The sequence below is a fragment of the Neolamprologus multifasciatus genome, chromosome 16, assembly GCF_963576455.1.
Source record: "Neolamprologus multifasciatus chromosome 16, fNeoMul1.2, whole genome shotgun sequence".
Lineage (NCBI taxonomy): Eukaryota > Metazoa > Chordata > Actinopteri > Cichliformes > Cichlidae > Neolamprologus > Neolamprologus multifasciatus.
In genome coordinates, this window is record NC_140454.1 from 5,352,567 (window position 1) to 5,365,326 (window position 12,760).

General features: G+C 41.1%; 2 protein-coding genes across 3 annotated transcripts; both read left to right on the plus strand.

Moving 5' to 3' along the window:
* The first annotated feature begins 2,715 nt into the window (after window positions 1–2,715).
* On the plus strand, window positions 2,716–8,357 carry LOC146500088 (uncharacterized). Of its 2 annotated transcripts, XM_085136250.1 has the most exons (4): window positions 2,716–3,333; window positions 6,687–6,823; window positions 7,539–7,703; window positions 7,781–8,357. In XM_085136250.1, exons 2-4 carry the CDS (start codon window positions 6,767–6,769, stop codon window positions 7,916–7,918), a joined length of 360 nt encoding a protein of 119 aa, XP_084992376.1. In that variant the 5' UTR covers window positions 2,716–3,333; window positions 6,687–6,766; the 3' UTR covers window positions 7,919–8,357. The 2 variants fall into 2 exon arrangements, with proteins under 2 accessions (XP_084992376.1, XP_084992377.1); XM_085136251.1 differs by lacking the exon at window positions 2,716–3,333 and having other exon boundaries at window positions 5,390–6,823; window positions 7,539–7,692; window positions 7,781–7,856.
* A 1,530-nt stretch (window positions 8,358–9,887) lies between these two features.
* On the plus strand, window positions 9,888–12,725 carry LOC146500089 (uncharacterized). Its single transcript, XM_085136249.1, has one exon. The coding sequence runs from the start codon at window positions 10,128–10,130 to the stop codon at window positions 11,922–11,924; it is 1,797 nt and encodes a 598-aa protein (XP_084992375.1). The 5' UTR covers window positions 9,888–10,127; the 3' UTR covers window positions 11,925–12,725.
* Window positions 12,726–12,760: the final 35 nt, after the last annotated feature.

Here is a 12,760-nt window from a genome sequence, read left to right on the forward strand (position 1 = left end):
GCACAGTGAGTGTATGCCTGCTGGGATAAGTGTGTAACGGCTGCCTCTATTGTTTTCCCCTCAGGAGGAGTGTGGGACGAGAAGGAGCAGTGAGCACGGGGAGTGCAGGGACACTGGGGACTTTTAGGAAGAAGACACTACACGGGAGTCTGGGAAACTGGGGATTTATTGTTGTTTACTTCACCACCTTGTAAATAAACACTGTTGCACTGAAGAGTCCGGCGTTTGGGTCCTATTTCCCCATCTCCCCACGGTCTGCCAGCCAGACCGTGACAATTTTACTCGCAGTACTCAAGCTGACTTACCTTTGTTTGAATGACTGCTTACTCACAATTGTACCCAGTCCTTGGTGAATTGGATATGAGCCTCTGTAACCGGTGTGATTCTGCGTTGTGTCTGATCTCTGATCAAAAAAGGTAAAAGAAAGAAAGAAAGGCCTCCAAGTAAATCATTTGCCCACTCCAGCTCCTCTCCCACAGGGGAATTGTAGAAAAGGGCTGGCATTTATTTTTACATTGAACATAAAGTATGGATTTACACGTAACATATTTGACATAAGATAAAACAAAAACAACAACACAAAATCCGACATACCTGATCAAAAAAGGTAAAAGAAAGAAAGAAAGGCCTCCAAGTAAATCATTTGCCCACTCCAGCTCCTACGACCAAATACAAACAGTGGGGAAGAGGGTTAGCTCAACCCACCACAACTTCCAAGCTAGCATTTATGGCGCCTAAAACACATTTATAATACACACATACTACACACTTATAACATCTAACAAAAACAGGCTTAATAATCACAATAATTGAACTAAAATCACAATCAGGAACATCCAGGTGGCTAAATATGCATTATATAAGCGTTTTACAGTGTTGGGAAAGAAATGACACCCACCTCTCCCACAGGGGAATTGTAGAAAAGGGGAGAGGCAAAAGGGCTACACTGTATTTATAGGGTTGCACCAAAGAAGAAGAAGAAAAGAATGAGGAGGGGCTCTAACTGATAATGAACATAACTACAGGCTTGGAGGTCCTAAAAGTCAGGTATAAAAGGAACAGTTTGGGGGTTTAGGACACATTTTGTGTAATTATAACAATGTGATTCATGACCCTGTTACACCTCCAGAGATTTATAATGGCGAAAATGGTGCGCCGTGTATGCGCTGACTTCACAGACAAGCTACGAGAATATATTAGGCTAAGTCAATAGCGGTTTGGTCTTCAGGGTTTCTACTCCACTGCCGGATTTCATACGGGTCCACATTTCCAATGCATCTATTTTTTTGCAAGTACCGTCTCTTTGCATCTGGACACAATCTGTCTCTGTACCGTCCTTTTTCTTTTGAGCTACTTTTCAGAATTGCTCCTTCCCACACAAAGGCTGTATCCTTATTCAGGGTCTGCAGCCTTAAAGTACGCAGCCTCAACGGTCCTCAAGGGCCGCGTACTCAAAGACCGCTAAGGCCGGAAGTGCGAGGCTTGTGAAATGGGACGGTCTAGCCTCCGTCGCGCTGCCCAGGTTGCCTAGCAACCATGATAGCTGGAAACGTGTGGTTGACAGAAATGAAGGAGAACATATTTTGTTCGTTTGTTTGTTTCTACATGAGCTTTGTGTGATTTAATAAGTATCTGAGGCTGAGACCACAGGACTGTAAAACACGATTGTTGGGCTTCATTTCTGTACTGAACAGTCATTTAAGATTAGCTAGTAAATAACAAATAGTTAATGTTGTTCATGAGACTAAAGTCAGTGTAAATATGAGATGGCCAATATTATAGTTATTATACTAATCATTATTAGTTATTACAGCAGTGAGTTTGACCTCTCAAATCAAATCACTTCTATTGTCACATCACATGTGCAGGTACACTGGTACAGCACATGTGAGTGAACTCTGTGTCAAATACTGAGCTTCAGTAAAGATTCAAGTTGCAGCTATTTATGTCCTATCACCTTAAATCTTCACTCAAAGACACTCAAGTATCTTTGACAGTGTATATATAGATGTATCATATATAAGAGACAAATGTTGTTCCTTCAGTATGTTGGCATTATTACATTTGGCTCAATGCTTACATACATGTGTAAAAAGCAAATGTACGAGCTGTGATAACTGTGTCTGATAGAATGAAGAGTAGACTGATATACTAAATATTCCTTTATTGGGTGAGAAAATCAGACCATGTCATAACTGCTTTAAGTCATACAGAATAGATATCAGAGCCTTAAACAGGCTGACTTCTGCTAAATGGGTCAAACTGGGCAGAAAGTATACAAACACATAACGTTCTTATAGAATATGATGTAACACTATACACTCGGAAAAATTATGGTTCTTAAATGGTTCTTCAGATGTCTACATGGTTCTTTAAATAACCATCATACATCAAAGAACCTCTTTATTTTGTGGATGGTTCTTCAGCTATTACAAATGGTTCTTTAAAGAACAAAAGGTTCTTCATCCTTAGTAATCTAAGTTTGATGGTGTAAATGGCATAAATATTTATTCACTATAACGAGGCTGTGAATTATACTGTGTTCTCTTTGTGTGCATGTGTGTGCGAAGGGGGAGGGCGGGTTACCTGGCAATTACCCTTTAAGAGACGAGAGAAGATGGTAGGGAATTGAATATTCAAATAAAAGTTAGAAATATTTGCTTAAAAATATACTGGTGGCGGGGGGGAGCCTAAAGACCCCCCCCCCCCCACACACACACACACACACACCCCTAACCCTGCAAACCCATTATGAATATGGTGAGTTAACAAACAGTAGACACAATACACACATTCAAATACTGTACTTTAGTTTTAAATTTTAATAAAGCATTACTATTTTCTACTCCAAGGCATTACTTTTGAGATTATTCTATATTTTTTGAAAATATAGCATAATGATAATACTAGTTATTGTAAACTTTACAAACCACCCAGCAGTATGTAAAGTCAAATTATAAAATACAAGTAAATAATAATTGCAGAACAGAATGTCAGTGTAATGAACACACACTTCGTTTTGACAAAGCACACTGCTTAGGTAAATGATCTGAGTAGTTGTTCATCACTGAGCAATTTGTTAATATGTGTTTCGAGCAAAATAAATGACAGGGAGAGAGAGAGTGACGTCAGAACACGTCATACTATAACCCCCCGGGAGCGGACGGAGGGGGTCAGTCGTTGGGATGCGCATGCGCAGACAGAGTGCGCGAGCGGTGGGCCTTGACCTTTCGGGAAAAAAACTCTTTCTCACGGACGGTGACAGCGAAACGGATAACAGTCTTCAGTACCTGCTGGACTTTGAAGATCTGGATTCTGGGACTGTTTGAGAAGGTAAAACATTTTCATTAAAACCTTTTTACTGTTTTGTTTTTGTTACTCGTCATCAGTAGCGGTCCTAGCCTGTTTGGCGCCCTAGGCGAACACCCCCTCTGGCGCCCCCCCCCCCCCCCCCCCCCCCCCCCCCCCCCCCCCCCCACACACACACACACACACATGAAGAGAGAGACGAAGTATGCATTGTATGCAAACGTTGTATGCAAACGGCTACTAAACAGACATCATAATTCGTCATACAATGAGAACAGGACAAATCAACAATTGACACTGACTAATTAATATTATATTATTGTATATATTGTTTGGAGTTTAGTCTGTTACTGTTACTATTTTTACCATTTCTTCTTGGAGGAACTGTAACCCAAATAATTTCCTTAGGGATTAAGAAAGTATCCTGATTCTTAATGTTTTAGGATACATGACCTGCCATTATCCAATGACACATCTGCTTACCTGTATCTTTTGCTCATTTCTCCTTGTAGGAGTCATAATTAAATGTATTGAATTTTAATGATCACTCGGTTTTCATTTGTTTGGTTGCTATGGTGGTGTGTAACGGGAGTCACGTGGGTGCTAGCGGCGACATTAAGAGGGCGTTGTCAGTCTGTCTTTCACTGGTTTGATTTTGACAGAGAGGAGGGCTGGGTAGCCATAGTTTTTGTTGACCGCAGCACAACGAGTTTCCCCTTGTTGCATTAGAGCCTGTGATGTTTTAAGAGTTTGAATCGCAAGCCGATCACATTGCTCTGTAAACTTTTCAAGCACTTTAATAAACAAGCAAGCAATTCCACCTCTGGCATTATTGCGTAAAGTTGAGAGGCAAATAGACAGGCTCAGTCCCCGGCCTCTAGCGACTGTGGAAGTCGCTACACTCCTCCTCTTCTTTTCTCATTTAAAAAATGAGTCAGAGCTCTTTTGAGCCAACCATCCCTTTAACGTTAACTAGTGATGACTTCATGAACTTCTTCACAAATAAAATTTTTATTATTAGAGAAAAAATTACCAATAATCATCCCACAGATGTAATATTATCTACAGCTACTCTTAGTTCCATTGATGTTAAGTTAGACTCTTTTTCTCCAATCTATCTTTCTGAGTTAACTTCAATAATTACTTCCTCCAAACCGTCAACGTGTCTTTTAGACCCCATTCCTACAAAACTGCTCAAAGAAGTCCTGCCATTGATTAATTCTTCGATCTTATATATGATCAACCTATCTCTAATAATCGGCTATGTACCACAGGCCTTCAAGGTGGCTGCAGTTAAACCTTTACTCAAAAAGCCATCTCTAGACCCAGCAGTCTTAGCTAATTATAGGCCAATCTCCAACCTTCCTTTCATATCAAAAATCCTTGAAAGAGTAGTTGTCAAACAGCTAACAGATCATCTGCAGAGGAATGGTTTATTTGAAGAGTTTCAGTCAGGTTTCAGAGCTCATCACAGCACAGAAACAGCTTTAGTGAAGGTTACAAATGATCTTCTTATGGCCTCTGACAGTGGACTCATCTCTGTGCTTGTCCTTCTTGACCTTAGTGCAGCATTCGATACTGTTGACCATAATATTCTATTAGAGCGATTAGAACATGCTGTAGGTATTACAGGTACTGCACTGCAGTGGTTTGTATCATATCTATCTAATAGACTCCAATTTGTGCATGTAAATGGAGAGTCCTCTTCACACACTGAGGTTAATTATGGAGTTCCACAGGGTTCGGTGCTAGGACCAATTCTGTTTACATTATACATGCTTCCCCTAGGCAGCATCATTAGAAGACATAGCATACAAATCATAAAGCCTTTGAATGAAAACAAACGCTGTTGTGACAGTGATGTACACTGTCTTGATGGTATATATGCATCAATCTATCAATCCTTTGTTGTAAGATTCAGATAATTATTTTTTAAAAGCTAGATATTTTAAATGAGAATAAGAAAGAAAAGTATTTCCTTGTGCCCACCTATCCCTGTTAATGCCCTACCTGGCCCCCCTGGCAAAAACTTTGCTAGACCCGCCCCTGCACAGTTACCAGCTGTCAGCTACATAAAAAATCCTGGTGTTACTTGTCTCTCAGAAACAGTTCATAACTTCCCTTCAACTCATTCATGTCACCTAAAAGGTAAACCTGTTTCTCCATCAGCTGTTCAGCTCTGATGATTCAGTAAGGACATCTCCTGGTTTCATCTACATGTTTCCCTCTCACCACATATCCAAACCGATATCATGACCAGCAGTTTTTTTGCAGCTGTGGCTCCAGCAAACATCAGCTGATACTAGAAATTAATATTAAATAAATTATAACAACACCTGATCAAGCTTAAACGTGCTGCTGTTGTTTAACACGACATCGGCTGGTTTCCTCTCTCTGGCGCAAAGTGACCGATAAACAAACAAGAGAGAAAAGCCGATCAGCTGATCACTGATCAGTTTTCATGATTGAAGTAGAAACGGGAGAGGGAGGGGGGAGAATGAAAGAAGAAGAGGCAGCTGTGCAGCAAAGACACAGAATAACTCCAGCTTTGTGTCTTTTTCATTGTAGCTGAATTACGGGACAAACTGTTCCTTTTCACCTCAAAACGCGTAATATTTTCTCTGAATACCAGACGGGACGGTTGGCAACTCTAATAACTTATGAACAAAATAAAGTTCAACATCTTTAACTTCATAGCACCCACCCAGCTGTATAGAAACTCTGTCATGCTAGCTAGTACGCAGTATGGAAAAAGTCAGAATAACGAAAATAAACTCCACCTAAACTTGGTTTATATCTGACCCAGATAGACTGCAGGTCATAACATCTTACCTGAAGTTCAGTTCACACTCGGACCGGCGGCCGCCTCGGGTCTCTTTTCCTTCTGCGTCCCCTTTCCCTCATCCACCTGCTGCCTCCACCACTTGCTAATGTTACTGAATCTGTGGAAGCTCCGCGATAGCCACCACATGAAGTAACGAGTAACGACCCTATCTAAATCCCAGTAACGACTAACGCGTTCCTGATTTTGGCATAATAACTAGTTACCGTGCTCGTTACCACAAAAATAACGTAGTTACTGTAACGCGTTACTTAATAACGCGTTAGTCCCAACACTGTACATCACACATACAAGCTAAGAAGAGGTCGTTATACTAAGAAGAGGTATCAACGCTGGGCCAAAGTTCAGCACATGGTTAAAGTTTGTAATCCAGCCAGGGTGTAAATATCACTCAGCAGCCAGAGCTGAAGCAGGTAGCATCAGCACATAAATCTACTCTACCCGGCTTAAATCACAAGAGCACCTCTGACCAAAAAGCTGTAGATTTTTCTTGTTTGCACAAATTAATCCAGATTCACATTAATTGTGTTCACAGCTCCAACAAAATGAGGAAGAGGAGAAACACAATTAGGTTGAATTGGATGGAAGGCGAGGACAAAGAGAAGGAAGCTTAGGATGAGGAGGAAGAGAAGCAGCAGGAGCATCTTTAGTGATCTCTATGATGTCATTGAGGTTTGTTTCATTAATATGGTCCTCTCACAAAGAAAGATGACTTGTTTTAGTTCACTTACTTCCTGTATTAAATAGTGATGTGCAAAACGTTGCGGAAAACCACAGAGCAGGCACATATAGGGCATCTGCAGGTAAATGAACATCAAATCTCTAAGACAGACTGAAATCTGTATATTTATCACCCTTATGATAAAACCAATGTCAGCCATTGGTTTATGGACTTTGTATTTTGAAGCCTCAACATTTGCTTTATTGCTGTTGCTATGTTGGGACCATATTAGGATGAGGGATCAGAATCTGGAGTCATGCACACTATTGTTTCATTTAGTGTGTATCCATAAGACTCGTACAGCAGATCCAAGTTGTGCCTTGAAAACAGGAAAGTCGTCTGCATAGAGGAGAACTTTAATAGCAGGCTTGTACAAAGTGAGGCTTTGTGCTCACATTTGCTGCAAACACTCGTTTTACTTCTGTCACCCTGTTTTGATGCAGAATTCACTTGAAATCAGGCAAGAACTGGACTTATTTTTTATGTGTTCTTGTGAATTGATTGTGTATCGCATATGTTTGATTTGACTTTCTGCAAGACAACAGTCGTCCGCTGGCCAAAAGAGTTTTCCAAATACCTCCACGTGATCTAGCCTGGATTTAGAAAAGAATAGCAAAAAAAATCTGCACCTCCTGCTTCAGATGCAATTTGTGTTTCTGTGTTCAGAGGCAGCGGCGAGAGGGGAGACCTCGGCTCATCCAGCTGGAGAGCCTGACCAGGAGGAGTCGAACATTAACTCAGCTCTTCCAGGGCACCCTGCAGACTCGGCTGTTGGCATCGGCGAGGGATGACGTGAACGCCAAACTGGAGTCCATCACAGGTCAACTGCAAGTATGTGAGTCAGACCTTCTCAGGAGGGTTTCACTTTTCTCTCTTCTTTATAATTGACTCTTTTCTCTCTCTTTCAGCTCCTTGTCTCAGAGTGGGAGGGATTTGAAGCACAAAGGGAGGAATTTGTCGTTTGGTTGGCTGATATGGGTGTCCGCCTGAGTGAGGTTGACCAGTGTCGGATTATAATATTATTTTATGCCATGTTAGACCCCTAATTAAAGATTGTGAATTATTATGTAGTTTTACTTTGTATTATTCTCCTGAATTAGAAGAAGGTGATCACTATTACATTTGGTAAACTGATTTGCATTACATTAGATTGCTGATTTATTGTGAATGAATGATATTGTTTTATGATGCATTATACTGCTGAGTTATAAGAAATACTGTTCCAGAAAGTCATCGCCTTATTTGTCTGGTTAGAACAGAGCATACTGCCCCATCTCAGCAGGAGCAGATAAACAGGGAGCCAAGGTCGTAGCTTAGGCGCAGTGGGAGAGAAAGAATGTGAATGTTTAGGCTTTTATGATTAGGTGGGGGCCACTAGAGGCTATAAGAGTTTGATCAAGACTCCACCATTTTGAGATCTGATGCTGTCTGCTGTATGGTGTCCATCTCCCACGCGTGTGTTTATTAAATCATCGTTTGACTCAACCCGGCCGGACCAGTGTTGTTATTTTGGTTTTCCTCTTGTATCCATCCCCAATATTTGAATCCGTAACACCAGCTAACAGGAAACACCAGTGAAAAACTGAAACAACTGCAGGTGTGGGCTTGTTTTGATATGACATATATTTGATATGATATATACGTCAGAGACATTATCCTAAACTGGACTAACAAAGGACCATGAGTACAACATGAAACGTACATTACATAGCGTAAGGCTGAAGTTCATTGATCATTTTAATCATAAACTTGTTGTTGAAATGTTTTTACTGAACATGCAAGCATCTACTGATGAAAATGTGTTGATTTATTGGTCTGTTATGAAGCTATTGCTATTTCTAATGTGTTTTATCACTTTCTGATGTTTTATTAATTAAACAATACATGTATTAATTGTTGTGTTATCTGTAGATATACTATTTATATATATTTATTTATAGTATAGCAAATATATTTAATTATTACTGTTTAAAATACTAATATGTGACATGTATTAGTAGTGATGTTGTGCTGAGGGTTAAAATGCCTTTTTGTCTTTTGGTATACTACAAAATGACAATAAACCATTAATATATGTCTATGCTGTGCTTGTATTTATTTTACCCTACTCAAATTCAATTTATGATACATTTTATTTTGAAAGATTTAAAATGTTTTTTTAAAGAACCACTCAAAAAAGGTTCTTTAAAATGTTTTTTTTTTTTAAAGAACCATTTGAAGGACCATACGATCCTCCTGTAGTGAGAAAACTGTAGTGAGACGTCATCCTTTTATCGCCTTTGGAATTTCGCAGCCTGTAGGGGAGCCCTGACCTGAATTTAAAAAAATAATTGGAAAAAAGCACTATGCTGCTAGAAAATGAAAAATACATATTTGCAAAATATCTGGATAAATATTTATTTTACTGTCTGCCGTGATATGTTTACAATGGGACTTCTGCTCCTGAACCTCTGCGCACAGCATCTGTAAATGGGGGCTGTACGAAGTCACTTCATCTTTACGCAGGACTGTAAGCTGTCATCTGTGAGGCGTGAGCGGTGTTTGTTTTTACCATAGTTCATGGTGGAGAATAGCTGCTCACATAAGTATGTGGATCCGAAGATCCACACTTGGCATGCCTGGGGTTGAAAGTCTTGATAAATGCTCACACGGAATTTTGGCGGGTATGGTTTACGTGAGTATGACACTTATTTTGAGCGATGAAAAATAATAACATAATTTTATTTTTAGATTTCAAGATCACAATAATCTTCCAATTTAATACTACAAGTTAAAAAGAACTAACACAAATAAAATACACTTCAGATAAATATATTTTTTTTCTCCGAACCACGTGGAGCCGCAGTATAAGGACTAAAGAGCCGCAGCTTGCCGACCCTGCTCTGACCTGTTATAGCGCGAGGCGATCCGCGAGCGTCCGTCACACGTGACTGGGATAAACACAGGGTTAACATACGCCGTCCGCCGTGACGTGTTGTTTTTCAGCTGCTGTTTCAACGACATAAAGAAAAGGTTTCGTCATATAGCAACGGTTGCTATGGGCGGTAACGGCTTCCTTTGATCCTTTGTATTTGGCCCCGCCCCCAGCGTCTCAAAAGTTCTTAAATAGGACTAACATAGCTCCATTTCAGTAGCAAAAGCGCAACATAACTTAACTCACGTTTAGCGAGGGAGAAAAAAACGAAATACATTTCAGAAGGTTACTGATACGATAAGTCAAAATAACCCATAATAGTCCAAATAAAAATAGCCAGCATGCCTGAAAATAATAATAGTACAGAAATTAAGCAAGTGACAGTGGAAATCGTCCGCCCTGTTATCCAGTCATTTTTCGATCAGATAACATGTAAACAGTGGAATTCACTAATATCAGGAAATCCTGATTTTGCCACAAAAATTCTCCTGGCCGAGTTTATTGTGGACTTAATAGAAATAGCACGTGATCAAATCGTACGTGCATGTAAAAAAGCAAACATTCCAGCGACAGAGGAGGGTCTGTCACCCGTATTTACTGACAGCTTTTCTCAGGCCTTTGCAGATGTTCTGCAAGTCAAGGACGGAGACCATTCAAGCAGCTCTGTGGAACTAACTGATCTTATGGTAAAAGAGGTTGTACGGAGTGTTAAGTCTGCTGACAGCGAGTCAGCTGGGAAGGAAAGGATAAGGCAGCGCATTATTCCTCCAAAAAAACTGGAGAAAATGGTTAATTCTGCCGTCCAAATGATCAGAGGGTTTTGTTCTAAAGTAAACTGTATGCCCTCATTTAAAAGGCGGACAACAAGTCCAGACGAAGAACCACATAGTTCTACACAGGTAGAACGTCTGGACATTAAAGTAGACCTAGAGAATGTTCTAGAGAAAGTTGTAAGCAAAGAACAAGAAATGCATGTAACTGGCCACAAGGACAGCTTAAAGACTGAAACCTCTAAAATTGTGCATGCAACTATCCAGGAGGCTGTCAGTGAACTCAGTGAGATTATTGACGAGGAACTGATTAAACTTGCCAAATATAGACCCCTTCTATCTGATATTGCTGAAGAGAATGAGAGTTTTATATCCAGTCTTGCTAATTCAGTGGTTGAAGATATTTTAGAAGGGCCCTGTGGTTCTTGGAGTCTTGCACAAATCAAAGAGAAGATTCTGCAGTCATTGAAAAAAGCTGCCGATAAGATTAAATCATTCTTTGCAAAACGTTTTGCAAAAGTAATGATTCTTCGCACTGCCATACAACTGTGGAGCAGATGCCACAGCACACCCTCTGCTAAAAGCAGTGAGTCAGTGCAGAAACTGGTTGAAGATGTCAACTCTGTAATTACAAACAAGGAAATCCTTTCACAGGGTAAATTAGTGGTGTCTACAGAATTACTTACAGATATTCTGCACCAATATACCTCGGAAGGCACGGGACCTGAAATTGTCCCAGAGCAAATCGTCATGGCAGAAAGACAGAATATTCTGCATAATGATCTGCGAGCTATAGCAAGGCGCTTCTTGGGACTATACAGATGGTGGTTAAATATCCAGGCAGAGAGCCATAGCCAAAGAGTCATACTGGCTGTATTAGATAAGCAGGAACGCATGTTATCACTGCCATCAGTTACCACAGAAAATATAAAACCCAGCCCAGTGGCAGAGTTTTATTGTAAAGCCAGAAAAGCAGAAAAAAAAGCAAAGCTTCAGCTCATCCTGCACAAGCTCATCTCTACAACCTTTAAAGAGGCAAACGTGCCGTGCACATATCAAGACCCAAGTCACATCCTCACTTGGCTCTTGGACTATGTATGGGCAGAACTGGAGGATGAAGAGATTTATATTACACCCAAAACGTTTAAAACTATTGACAAAAAACTTCTGAAAGACCTCTGCAACACCATGGGCTTTGTAGAACGTGTTATAGTTTCAATGGAATTACAAGAAAGTGAAACTGCAAAATGCATTTTGGCTAGTTTAAAAGATCGTCTGGGAAAACCAAAAGCGAAGCGTTCTGCCATTGTCAGGTTCTTTTGCGCACTGGGCAGAGCCATCGCCAAGCCATTCAGACCAAATACTTAGTCACCAACTTTTTTTAATCTTGAAAGAAAGAAATGATCCAGTCTTTCAAGATCGATACACAATTCACACAATTCCTGTATTCCATCTAAATTTTCAGCTCTCCTCTGCCCTCTGTCCCCTTCTCCCCAAACACCTCTCCATCAATTACTTTCTCCCCTCCCTTCTTCATCCCTTTTCTTTTTTCAGCTTCATCCCCCAACCAGTCCCGGCAGTTGACTGCCCCTCCTGAGCCTGGTTCTGCCGGAGGTTTCTGCCTGTTTAAAGGCAGTTTTTCCTCCCCACTGTCGCCTAGTGCTTGCTCAGAGGGGATTGTTGGGGGTTTCTCTGGGGTGGCTGTAGCTCAGGTGGTCAGCCACTAATCAGAAGGTCGGTGGTTCGATCCCAGGCTGCCTCCTGGCTGCATGCCAAATATCCTTGGGCAAGATACTAACCCCATGTTGGCCTACTGGTGGTGGTCAGAGGGCCCGGTGGCGCCAGTGTCCGGCAGCCTCGCCTCTGTCAGTGCGCCCCAGGGCAGCTGTGGCTACAACGTAGCTTGCCATTGCCAGTGTGTGAATGTGTGTGTGAATGGGTGAATGACTGAATGTAGTGTAAAGTGCTTTGGTCCTTAGGAACTGAGTAAAGCGCTATATAAATACACTACATTCAGTCATTCACACACACATTCACACACTGGTGATGGCAGCTACATTGTAGCCACAGCTGCCCTGGGGCGCACTGACAGAGGCGAGGCTGCCGGACACTGGCGCCACCGGGCCCTCTGACCACCACCATCATCTCCCTACCCTGTGTTCACTTTATAAAATACAGGGTAGAGAGATTGGGGGGGGGACGAC

What these genes read in the sequence shown, in the direction of transcription:
- LOC146500088 (XM_085136250.1), top strand. Translation starts at nt 6,767, where the DNA reads ATGAGGAGGAAGAGAAGCAGCAGGAGCATCTTTAGTGATCTCTATGAT. An exon ending in ATCTCTATGATGTCATTGAG is followed by an intron (nt 6,824 to 7,538) that starts GTTTGTTTCATT and finishes TTCTGTGTTCAG; the next exon opens with AGGCAGCGGCGAGAGGGGAG. An exon ending in CCATCACAGGTCAACTGCAA is followed by an intron (nt 7,704 to 7,780) that starts GTATGTGAGTCA and finishes TCTCTCTTTCAG; the next exon opens with CTCCTTGTCTCAGAGTGGGA.
- LOC146500089 (XM_085136249.1), top strand. Translation starts at nt 10,128, where the DNA reads ATGCCTGAAAATAATAATAGTACAGAAATTAAGCAAGTGACAGTGGAA.